The sequence below is a fragment of the Leptopilina boulardi genome, unplaced genomic scaffold (genome assembly GCF_019393585.1).
Source record: "Leptopilina boulardi isolate dan_hultmark-lab unplaced genomic scaffold, ZJU_Lbou_2.1 LbouV2_335, whole genome shotgun sequence".
Classification (NCBI taxonomy): Eukaryota; Metazoa; Arthropoda; class Insecta; order Hymenoptera; family Figitidae; genus Leptopilina; species Leptopilina boulardi.
Genome location: NW_026137902.1, coordinates 301,219 through 313,568, shown reverse-complemented (window position 1 = coordinate 313,568; position 12,350 = coordinate 301,219). Strand labels below are relative to the sequence as shown.

The 12,350-nt window shown below is 24.7% G+C and overlaps 1 protein-coding gene across 1 annotated transcript; it reads left to right on the top strand.

Moving 5' to 3' along the window:
* The first annotated feature begins 1,916 nt into the window (after positions 1-1,916).
* Positions 1,917-11,915, top strand: LOC127285578 (uncharacterized). Its single transcript, XM_051311676.1, has 7 exons — positions 1,917-1,929; positions 1,978-2,120; positions 4,377-4,516; positions 7,119-7,281; positions 8,298-8,496; positions 9,950-10,141; positions 11,716-11,915. Exons 1-7 carry the CDS (start codon positions 1,917-1,919, stop codon positions 11,868-11,870), a joined length of 1,005 nt encoding a protein of 334 aa, XP_051167633.1. The 3' UTR covers positions 11,871-11,915.
* The last annotated feature ends 435 nt before the right edge of the window (positions 11,916-12,350 follow it).

Here is a 12,350-nt window from a genome sequence, read left to right as displayed (position 1 = left end):
GTAACCTTTTCCTATATACAAAAACGCAGTTGCTATACGTAGATTGATATCAAAAGGTGGTCTTATACTTTTTTCCGATGTTGTTCGTCTCGAAGTATAAACTTCCGATTTTAGAGAGTCAAGTCCGTTTCTTTCACACTCTTCACATTTCAAGCTGAGTTTGCATGCAAATCCATAACCTTTGCTATCTAAATTAAACTTCAATGCATTTCCATTACAGTCACTACATTTCACTTTCATTAGAAGAGGATTTAGCTGCGTTACATCAATAAAAGCGTATTGTAAATCAGTATCATTTTCACTTACTTCACCGGACAATATATCAATTTTGTTTTGAATTCTTTTATTTATCTCAGGCTGGTGATCCGTCTGAATATCACTTGAATGATCGAAATTATCATTACTTGAAGAGTCAAAATCACTGTTTATATTACAAGCGTCATTCTTTTTCCAGCGAACATTTACTAAATCGTGAAAATACTTTTTCTTCTTATTGGCAGGCATTTTACTTACAAAACACTTAAATTTCGTCAAAACTGAGTTTCGCAATAGTTGCTTTTAAAATAACTATTCACAATCAAATCCTGATCTAAATTTCAACATTCAATAAGCAATTTTTATGTCGAACCGGTAAAAATATATGTAATTACTTGAAAGAACATGTTTACGGTTGTCAGGACGAATTGAACTGAAAATAAACAAATGACATTACATATATTTTCACCGGTTCGACATAAAAATTGATTATTGAAATTTGAAATTTAGATCAGGAATTGATTGTGAATAGTATTGATATTGATTGTGAATACTTGAATTTTGACTCTTCAAGTAATGATAATTTCGATCATTCAAGTGATATTCATACGGATCACCAGCCTGAGATAAATAAAAGAATTCAAAACAAAATTGATATATTGTCCGGTGAAGTAAGTGAAAATGATACTGATTTACAATACGCTTTTATTGATGTCACGCAGCTAAATCCTCTTCTAATGAAAGTGAAATGTAGTGACTGTAATGGAAATGCATTGAAGTTTAATTTAGATAGCAAAGGTTATGGATTTGCATGCAAACTCAGCTTGCAATGTGAAGAGTGTGAAAGAAACGGACTTGACTCTCTACAATCGGAAGTTTATACTTCGAGACGAACAACATCGGAAAAAAGTATAAGACCACCTTTTGATATCAATCTACGTATAGCAACTGCGTTTTTGTATATGGGAAAAGGTTACGCTGCAATTGAACAGTTTGCTATGTCTCTAAACATGCGACCTTTTGCAAAATCTACTTTTCAAAGCTATGTTACAACGGCAAGTACATGCGTTGATAAAGTAACAAAAGAATTTATGGAAAAAAGCAGATCTCTGATTAGAGAAGAATATGCTAAAAACAAAGATTTATTGGAAGAAATTTGCCCTGATAATAATCACTTTCGAATGCACACATCAAATTCTGAAGTTGAACTGTGAAATGATGTTGGAATGACAAATGAAATAAATCCTGAACAAATATTGAATATCGGCGTTAGTTATGATGGATCCTGGCATACTCGTGGCTTCAAATCTAAGCATGGAATTGGTTGCGTTATCGATTTGGAGAGTGGACTGATTGTTGACTTTGATGTCATGTCAAAATTTTGTCAGGCTTGCAGTATTGCAACTGCCGAATTAGTAGAAGTTTCTCCTGAATTTATATGAGGCAACAAGGACATGCTAATGATTGTCAATGCAACCACTCTGGCTCTTCAGCTTCCATGGAACTAAAAATAGCAGAAAGTATTTGGAGACGTTCGGAGTCGTATGGTTTCCGATTTACAACAATACTTTCAGATGGGGACGCTAAAACTTTCAATCACTTGCTTAGTCTGAATATATATGGAGACGATTTAGAAATAATCAAAGAAGATTGCGTGAATCATGTCGGAAAGAGGTAAGTAACATATGATTTATTTCTGAGTTCGATTCTAATTATATACAGGACTGACAAATACTGTGGTAGAGGAAAGAGCACGAAAAAACACACTTGGGGGAAGAGGACATGAACAACTAAAGCAGTCAACCATACAAAAGCTTGCTGAATATTATAAGAAAGCCATATATTCAAATAAGGGCGATATTCAGGTATGTATTTATTCATTTCTTTTGTAATCTCAAATAGTCTCAAGAAGTGAAAAATCCTTAGATATAAAATTGACTTAGATTCTTGAATGCATTTGAAAATCAAAAAACTTACAAATTGACAGAAAAATTCAAAAATGCGCGAAGAATTATAGCTCTGGCACAGAGCAACAGAGAGAAAATTTTGATAGAAGATGAAGGTACAACTTACGCAGCGGGCATGTTCTAGAATGTGTACAAGAATGTATGTGTGTACCTGTGTATTGAGAATGTATGTATGTATGAATGTCGTATATATGTATGTATGTATGTGTGTACCTGTGTATTGAGAATGTATGTAATAATGAATGTACGAATATATGTATGTATGTGTGTATGTATGTATATATGTATGTGTACATGTATGTATGGGTGTATTTATATGAAAAATAAAAAAGTAGTTGAAAATATAACGTATTTTATGTAATATTTCTCATATTTTTATCAAAAAAGTGGAACTAGTTCTACAATTTTTAATATTTTTTCACAAAAATTTTTTTACATGCTTTTGACACGACTCCCTACAATCAATCGTATGGATTTTTGAAAATTTAAATTTTCGTGAAAAATAGAATTTTCAAAATGGCGGAAAATTTTTTTTTTTTAATTTTGACACTATATCTTGATTTTAGAACCTGAATTATGCCAGAAAAAAAATTGGGACCTCTCAACGACGTAAACTTCAAGGGGTTGAAATTTCACAGGTCCCTCCCCTTAACCTTTAGGTTTTTCGAGCAGGGGTGCTTACCCCAATCTTGATCTGTAGATCAAAACTGCCCCTAAATTAAACCTCAATTTGGAGGGCAAAAATGGTTAAAGGGTGCTTTCCGTATATATGTATGAAAAGTGGTGAAATATAGTTTTATGTAAAATACAAAAATAATTATTAATTAATTGCTTATTAATTATACTATTTAAACTTTTGAAAATGTCACTTTATTTAAGTAATATAAAATATTTATAATTAATAATAAAAAATATACAATAATTGTAATATTTAGTGACTCCTTATATTTATTATATTTAATTATAGTAATATTCATAGTGTAATTAATGAGCTGTTAATTAACAATTACTTTTGTATTTTATGTAAAACTTTTTTTACCACTTTTTGACATTAATGTAGATGTAAGACGTAGAGTAGTACTCTGCAGCTTAGTACGGGTGAGAAACGCGCGCTGGGTTTTTCAGCAGTCGACGACTTTCAACATTCACCATTTGTTAACTAATTGTTTGATTGAACTGTAACTTTTAAGAAAAACTTTTGTGGACTATAATAAACAACTATCTCACAGGAAGTTTTTTGTTGCTCAAAATTTGCGCGATTTCCTCGTATAGTGAAAATTACAGTTCACGAATTTTGCAATGTATCAACAAAAAATTAATAACTTTTTTATTTTTAATTAAACTGACAATTTTCTTTTTTAGTCACTTGTAGGATATAATAACGCGTATTTTCGTTTTTATGAGTTAAGAAATTTGTAAAACTGATTGATTTATCGCGAGTTGAAGTAGAAAAACAATTAAAATTTCATTAAAAAAAAACCGTTTTTGTCGGTATATTTAGAAAACGAAAGACATTAAAATTCGAAAGTTGAACTTTCAGGGTTCAGAGGATTTTATTTTTCGGAGGAAAAAGTTTACGTGCCCTTTTACGATCCAGCTATAGATGCAAAATTCTCGGTAATTTAAACTAAGGTTATATTCTCGAGAATATGACAGAGAATATTCTCCTTCCGGAGAATTTAAGAGAATTTTCTATACATTTGAACGCATGCTAGCGCTATATTATCAAATTATAAAATCAAAAGAAATTGTTTAAATAAAAATTGAGTATTAAAGAAATAATTAACGTTACATAATATTAATAAAAAGAAATAAATAATTCCATGACAATATAATTCAAAAAATAAATCATGTTTTTAAGTTAATTCATAATAAATTTAGATTTTTGAGATTCGACCAATCAGATGCTTGGATTGTTTGAAAACTTTTTCTGATTGGTCAAATCTGTTCCACTATTCTACTATTCTACCACATGGGGCTGCACCCTTAATTCTATTAATATACAAATAGAATTATCCAATCAGATAAACTGTAGAAACTATGTTTCGTATACAAGCACAAAAATTCTCATAAATTCTCTTGGAGAATTTTGATCGGTTATATTCTCGTTCTCGTTACCGTTCTCCGGGTAATATTACCTCTTCGCATCTCTAGATCCAGCCGCTCATTTGGACAATCGATCGTCGGCAATACAACGTCACCCGAGCGGCGAGTGAGTTCTTCGTTACAGCTCCTCATATAGGATTAAGCAGCTTTGTCGTGCGGTTGACTATTTCTGCAGGAACGTTCTTCTGGTAAGTTCAACTTTTCCGTACAGAATGTTTAAATTATTTCTAAAATTACATTCTAAAGTAATAATAATAATAACAAGTAAAATTCTTTTTGTTGCAGATTTTGAATTTTAAGAAATACCTCGATTCAATGATGGAATTTTCTTCTTCTGAAGCAATAGATTCTGTGGAATTTTGGGACAGAACAGTGTAAGTAAAATAATTACTATTTTTTAATGAATATTTCTGATTATTAATTAATAACTATTTATAAATAACATAATTGAATAAATAAATTATTACTGTATATATATTAACTATTTATATAATAATAAAACTTAAACAATAATAATATTTTTAAATTTAAAAAAATTGATTAAACTTCTCTTTTTTCAGTAAATTTTAAAATTATTTTCAGTCATTTATTTTCATTTCTTTATCCTGTAAAATTCTAGGAATTTGAAAAGGCCGCAAGGAAACATTTTATGTCTACTTGGTCTACTAACACATCAATCCGTTATCTAACCTTCTGTAACTTTAATATGATAAAGTAAACATTCCATGTTTCTACTCCAAAAACAGATCAATATTTTCTCTTAGCTTCTTGGACTTAAAAATCTTGAAATAAGAAATTCATATCTAATTTAAAAAGAAATTAACTAAATTCAATTTATGAAAAATTAGCACGACAAATACTGAAAATAGTTTTTAATAAGGAATTTGTTTTCTTTTCCACCTTTTTTTATAATTTTATCTATTTCTTTAATTTTATTTTATATATTTTCATTCTAATAAAATCAATTGAAATTATCATTTTAATAAAATTATTAAAAATTCAATAATTTAACATTCTTAATTTTAAATTATTTCAAATTTAAAATAAATAATAATTCAAGTATTTCATTTTTAAACCAAATAAAAACTACTGAAAATTATATTAAAATAAATTCTAAATTAAATTATATTAAACACAATTTTTTTAACCTAATTTTTTAACATACATTATTGTAATCCATGTTGTATTAAATTAATCACAATTAAAAATACTTGATTTTTCTTAATAAAAAAATATTTTAAAGGTTTTTAGAAATCCTCCCAAATTTATTTATTTTTATTTATATTCTTTAATTTTCTTTCTAAAATCTTTATTTATAATATAATTGTTTTCATTTAACTTTATAAAAATCTTTATTTAATTTAAATGTTATTTAAAAGTAAAAATTACTATTTTCATTAATTGTTATAAATTTAATTTTTGAAATAATCTTGATAAACTTTTTATTTCATCAAATTATTCCTCTTTTGAAAATAAACTTATTTTTAAAATATATTTCACTCAATAATCGTTTAAAATTCAGTTAGTGCTTAAGTTTTGTTAGAAATGTGCAATACCTAATTTTATTGTTAAGTGAATATATATTTATTTACTCTTCTTGCTTTGCAAGGTTTGAGGATCCATATACAATTTTCTTACAACAAATTCTCAAATAAACTTAATGATAACTTAATATAATACTACAACTAAAACCTTAAAACTATCGCAAGAACGCAACTACGTTAAGCTTTTTCTCTTTCTCTCAAGTGCCTGGACTTCGTTTTCAGTTTTTCTGCCAATTTTGGCTTTTGTCCCCAAAAAGACGAAAAAATTCTCTTTAGCGTTCACCATTTACTTAATTTTCCTGCACACTTTTCTTTTCTCATCTAATTGTTTCATCCATCTCACACCCTTTTCACTTTCATCCAAGATCCATCTAATTACGTCGCCTGTCCCCCAGATATCCCCCCATTCATTCGACACTTTCATGCACCTTTCCAACACATGCTCCCAGTCTTTCATATCATATCCACATACTCGGCACACTTTCTCACCATTCCTTAGTGTTTTTTTAAGTATAAAATTTTCACAAATCAATGAAATTTTAACCCATAGAAATAAATCTTCTTTACGGCCGTCAAATGTTTTTTCTGTTATTTAAATATTGAATACTTAAAATTATAAATATATTATATAAAGTTCAAAAACAATATGTTTGTTGAAAATTTTAAAATTAAAATTTAATAAAAATTTAAACTTATTTTACAATTTGTATTAACTTTTATTGTCAATTTTTTTTCCAATTTTTCATGATTTTAATTTTTTTACATTTATTTTATTAATATTATTATTTTATTATTGTTTATTTAATTTTAATTTTTTTAAAAAATGAAAATTTTAAATAATTATAAAAAATTTGTGATATAGTTTAAAATAATGTTGTTTTAATTTTTATAGTGAATTCTGATTTTAAGTTATTAATAAATGTTTTAAAAATTGTTATCTTTAAACAAGATCAATTTTTATTGGTCATTTTTACTGTTTTGTTTTTTAAATTCAACTATTTATACAAATTTTCATTATTGTTCCTTGACGATTTTTTATACACTGTTTTTATGTTTCCGAACAATCTATCATATGGATTTTAATAAATTAATTTAATTAATTATTTCATTATGATTATATATTATATATTTATTATATTTATTTATATTTATTTATTTGTATTATATTATATATTATTATTATAATATTATTATTATATGTTTATTATTTATTTATTTCATTAAAATTTTTTAAATATGTTTTTAGTGAAATAGTGGTGTTTGTACAGAAAATAGTTCAGAGAAAGGTGACAGCAACCACAGAAGTTTTGAAATGTTTTCTTTCAAATGGAGAAGGAAAACTTATTCAGTGCTGTATTTGGGGCGCTGAAGATATAAATGCATTAGAAGAATACATTCAAATAAACGAGGTAAAGTATTTAAAATTCTGTTTGAATTTTATTTAAAATAACTGTTAGTTTATTGGATATTTTTTTTAAATTGAATATTTATTATCTAATTTAATATATGTGGACGTCCGCATGAAAAGGTACCACTTTGTCGATTTTACTTTAGGAGATAATCGCTATTTTCTAGAAATGTTTCAAATTTTCGATTTTTTTTTATTGATGGAAAACAATCTGTAGAGTGTCCCGCGTTGATTCATGCATTTCTCATAATTTTTTCGCAATTATAAACATGTAAAAAATTTATTTTTTATTTTTTATTAGCATGGGAGCTGATGGTAAACTCGTTTTTCTCGAAACTAATGTTTTGGCACTTTTAACTTCGAATCCTTGTAACATTGCGAATTTTTCACTTAAAAAGGTCTAAGACCACTCAAAATTTTCCAAATTTAGTCAGGAATTTGCCTATTTAGATAAGTCCAATAGTGCCAAAGTGGTACCTTTTCGTGCGGACGTCCACATATATTTAATCATCTCCTATGAGAAAGCATAATGTTTATGAAATAAATATAAATTTCTTTAACAAAGGATCCTCTTCTTGTTTTACATTTGTTAAAAAAATCATTTCTGTTTTTTATTTTAATTTTTATTTCTTAAATTATTATTTATTTTTAATTGTTCAAGAAATATATCTAGACAAAATTATAAAACAATTTCTCAAAAAATGGCACTTGAAAAATTCTATAAACAGAAGAAAAATATTTGTAAGTGTTAATACATTTTTTAAAGTTATTTATTTAAGTATTTTTATTAGTTATGAAAGAAAATAATTTTAAACAAATTTTTAATTCAAAAAAACGTTTGTTAATATTGATTATTTTTATGTTTATCCGTCAATGAGATTTAAAATTATGGTTACAAAATGATTTTTAAAAAATTTGTAAATATTAAAAATGTATGAAAAAAATTTGTTAAAATATTTTAAACACATCTATAGATTAATCAATATATAAAGATTAATTTTTTTCAAATATACATAGATCTTGCACATTGACGGAGCCTGGGCTCGAGTTCCATCAAAGGCTGAATTTAATAAAGGAAATGTCCATTTTGAGTTGCAATTATTTGCAACTACTGAGATTACATCTCTTGGACAGCATCTACTTGAAGAGGAAAATGTCGCTTTAGATGTCGTGGATCTCGCAGACGTAATCCACACCGAGCTGGGAAATAAAATTAGTAAGATAATTTAATCTAACTAATAATAATTCTAATATAATAACATTGGGAACATAGGGATTATAGATTGTTACCTTTTTTATTTTTTGACAATTTTCTAAATTTTTTAAAACTATATCGTTTAATTTACATATAGTTCACATATTTTTTTACTCTTTAATTTCTTATAGATTTTTAAAGTCTTAAGTTACATTTTATTATAGTTTTTAAAAATAAGAAGTGTAATTATTTTTCATTTGAATTCAATTTAATGTTCAATATTGCTGAATTATACTTGGAAAGTACTTATTATTTATATAAATAAAAATTTAAATATTATAATGAATAATTATTTGAATATTATAAATGTTCAAAAATTTAAAATTTAATAATTCTATATGTAAGGATTAAATATTACATTTTAACGACTTTTTTCCAAAAAAATTTTTTATTAGATAATGTATTTTACTTTTTTCAAAGTTTTTATATATAAAAGAAAGGACTTTAAATAAATAAAATAATATAAATAATAATAATATAAATAAAAAAAAATTTTCTTCTTATTTTATTATTAATTATCTTACTAATATAGTCTTGTGATTGATTGAGACGATATATAAAATTCGGGGTATCGAAAAAAATTCTGATATTTTCTTGAAAAATAAGCTTGTCGCTATCGTCTCAGCTAAAATCATTATTTTTATTTATATTTAATTAATCTTTTAAACAATTTAAAATGAAAAAATAGGATAGCGCCTATTTGACTTTTTATCAATTTTAAAAAAATATTTGAATTTTATGTTATTTGTTATTTAAATTATTTGTAATTGTAATTAATTAAATTTTTGAATAATTTTATTGAAGTTAATGAATATTTTTAAAAATGGGTTTAAAATAAAATGTTTGTTATAATTAGAGATTTTTTATAATTAAAAAATGTTTGGTCGTTTAAAATAGTTCAGTCTTGTAAGTAAGTTTGATCAAATTGGAATCCAATTCAAGCCGATTTGAAAATATAAGAATCAAAAATTACTTGATTTAACTTTTAAGTTATAGATTTTTGCACACCTTCTATAATTCAATTTCCATATATTTGAAATAAATACATTTGCATTATTATTGGAAATTCATTATTTATTTTTTTTATAGAAGTCAAATTTTAAAGACTTTTTAATTGAAATATGCTTTAAATAAAGTAATGAGAAAAAAAATTAAAATTATTGAAAATAATATTAAGATGAATTTATATTTAAAATTTTAAAAATATTTTAATTTTGGAACCTATAGAATTTAAATGTTAAAACTAATTAAATTTTTTTAAAATGAAAATTTAAAATAAAAAATTTTTTTAAGCATAAATTACTAATTATTTTTTGATAAAAAATTTTTTATAATTAATTTTGAGCAATTAAAATACAGTTTATTATATAAATTGAATTCACAAATAATTTCAATGATATAATTTACTTTATAGAAATATTTGCTTTCTTAAAAACGAAATTCATCGAGCAAAGAATGGGAGCCTATCCTAATGTAGGCACGTTTGCTTGTGGGTCAATAACAGACGGCACAAGTAAATTGGAAGTGAGGACTCCTAGCATCCAAGGCGTTGGGAATTTTCAAAAGGGCCAGAAGCTGTCATTAACTGGCACGATAGAAGCACAAGGTAAGCTGATTATTATTTTAAGGGTTTATAAATCGGGTTGTTACAGAACATAAAAAACTTGACGAAAAATCGTGGATTTTTGAAAAAGCAGGTTTCGAAGTTACACATTTTTTTACTATTTTAATATTCCTCTATATGCTATTTCTTTACTACTAATTCTGGCTAATAGATACTAAATGCTACTTTTTTCCAAAAATGATTATAAACAATGACAGAATTTTAGTCTTTATAGCGAATTTTTTTATTGATGATTTTTTATTGGTCTCATGAGCTCTATATAATTGTTTTTTACATTATTTATTTTATGAAATAGCATTTAACAAAATTTCTCTTTCAACGACCTTGTATTTAATAGAATTTTTAATTTGGCAAAATTCTTTTGGACAATTTTTATTTTACAAATTTTTGTATACCTAATTTTTTTTATACATAAATTTAAATTATTAATTAAAATTGTTTTGAAATTGAGTTGTTAAAGATATTTTATAAAATTCAACAATAATTGAATTTTAAATAATTTGTATTTAATAAATGTTTCAAATAATTAAAATATAAGGATCTTAATGTAAGTTAATATAAATATTTAATATTAAACAAAAAGATTGATTCAAACATTTTCAAAATAATTTATTTTTAGGAGATGTTGAATTAAAATTTTAATGAATTAGAATTGATGAAATTTATTATCAATATTTTAAACATTGAAAAAGTTTTAGCAAATTTTGTAATTAAGAAATATTCAATTACATTTTTCAATAATTGTATACAATTAATTAAAATTATTACTTTAGTAAAAAACGTTAGATAAAATTTTTAAAAGAGTTAGTGTTAAGATTTTGAGAAATAATTGAACTTTTTAGATTTTAATTCAAATTGTTGTTTTAAAATTATATTTTATCTCGATTTTACATAAACTTCCGATTTCAAGTTCTAGGATTTAAAAGTGGAATTATTTAAAAACCTACGAAAGAAGTATTTTAAGAAATTAAAATTTAGTTAAATTATAATTTTTTTAAAGAAAGAATTGGAGAAACAAAATTTGTAAAATACAAATTTTCTTAAATAAAAATTCGCTACTTTAAAAATTCCGTTAAGTAAACAAATGCTTGAAAACAAATTTTGTATTAAATGATATTATGAAAAACAAAAATTATGTGAAAAATGATTTTCATGAAATATTCATGCGCTTCTATCATTATACAAAACAAGAGATAATCGATATTAACAATTGATAATTTTTTTTTAATTATAAGGAGAAAAATGATGTTAACTTTATTCCTGTGAATGTTTCTTTCAATTTTTGTAGACAAGAAAATATTTAAATTTTAACTTCAAATTTAGGAAAACTAATTTTACTTTATTGTAAATGCCACTTTTCCACCTTTTTTTCCAATTTTGGAGATACTTTTTGTTTAAAAATTGATATTTTTTCATAGATTATTAAATCTCTTTCTACGCTTCGAAGCCTGCTATAAAGCATAATATTAAGTTAAAAATGCTTCTACAATTAAATGTTAAAAAATGTTTAGATAGTGTTAAATTATGTAAAATAAATTTAACTTGAACATTTTTAGGACACAGATTACATCTACAAGTGAATCATAGTAATGATATAGAATTAATTCCCGACGAGACAATGTCTTTAGATAGATTATTAAACGTTCGAAACGAATTAAAAAGAACTTTAGGAGAAGCCGAAGTACCGCCAGGTGCACGCAGAAGAATGTAAATTAATACGACATTACATTTTTTAATATTTTCTATCAACAATAAAAAAAAAATTAATTATTTTTCAAGCAATAAATAATTTCATTTTTGGTTTCTAAATTTTTGATGTTAAAATTATCTATATTAAAAAATATTGTAAAATCTTTTTCAGTTATATATTTAATTAAAATCGTTATATAAAAAAAATTTTTTTTTAATTGTTGATTAAAAACGTTATAGACTTTTTGATTTCGTAAATAGACATGTTTACAGAACGATTCTATCACAACGTTCCAAATTAAGTTTTTTAAATTTATAGATTATGATCTAAAGAATTATGCAAAATTTATGACAGTAGAATGTAATAGAATTAATAATAATTGCAGTTCAATTTTTTTTAGATATATTACATAAGATCTCCGAAAATTCGCACAATTCGTGATAGTAGAATATAATAGAATTTATATTGAATATTGCTTATATGAGGCAAAATTCCTGAAAT

Bases quoted from the DNA above. Each gene is read 5' to 3' on its own strand.
- LOC127285578 (XM_051311676.1), top strand. The intron at 8,497-9,949 runs GTAAGATAATTT...TTTACTTTATAG, and splicing joins CGAGCTGGGAAATAAAATTA to AAATATTTGCTTTCTTAAAA. The intron at 10,142-11,715 runs GTAAGCTGATTA...GAACATTTTTAG, and splicing joins TGGCACGATAGAAGCACAAG to GACACAGATTACATCTACAA.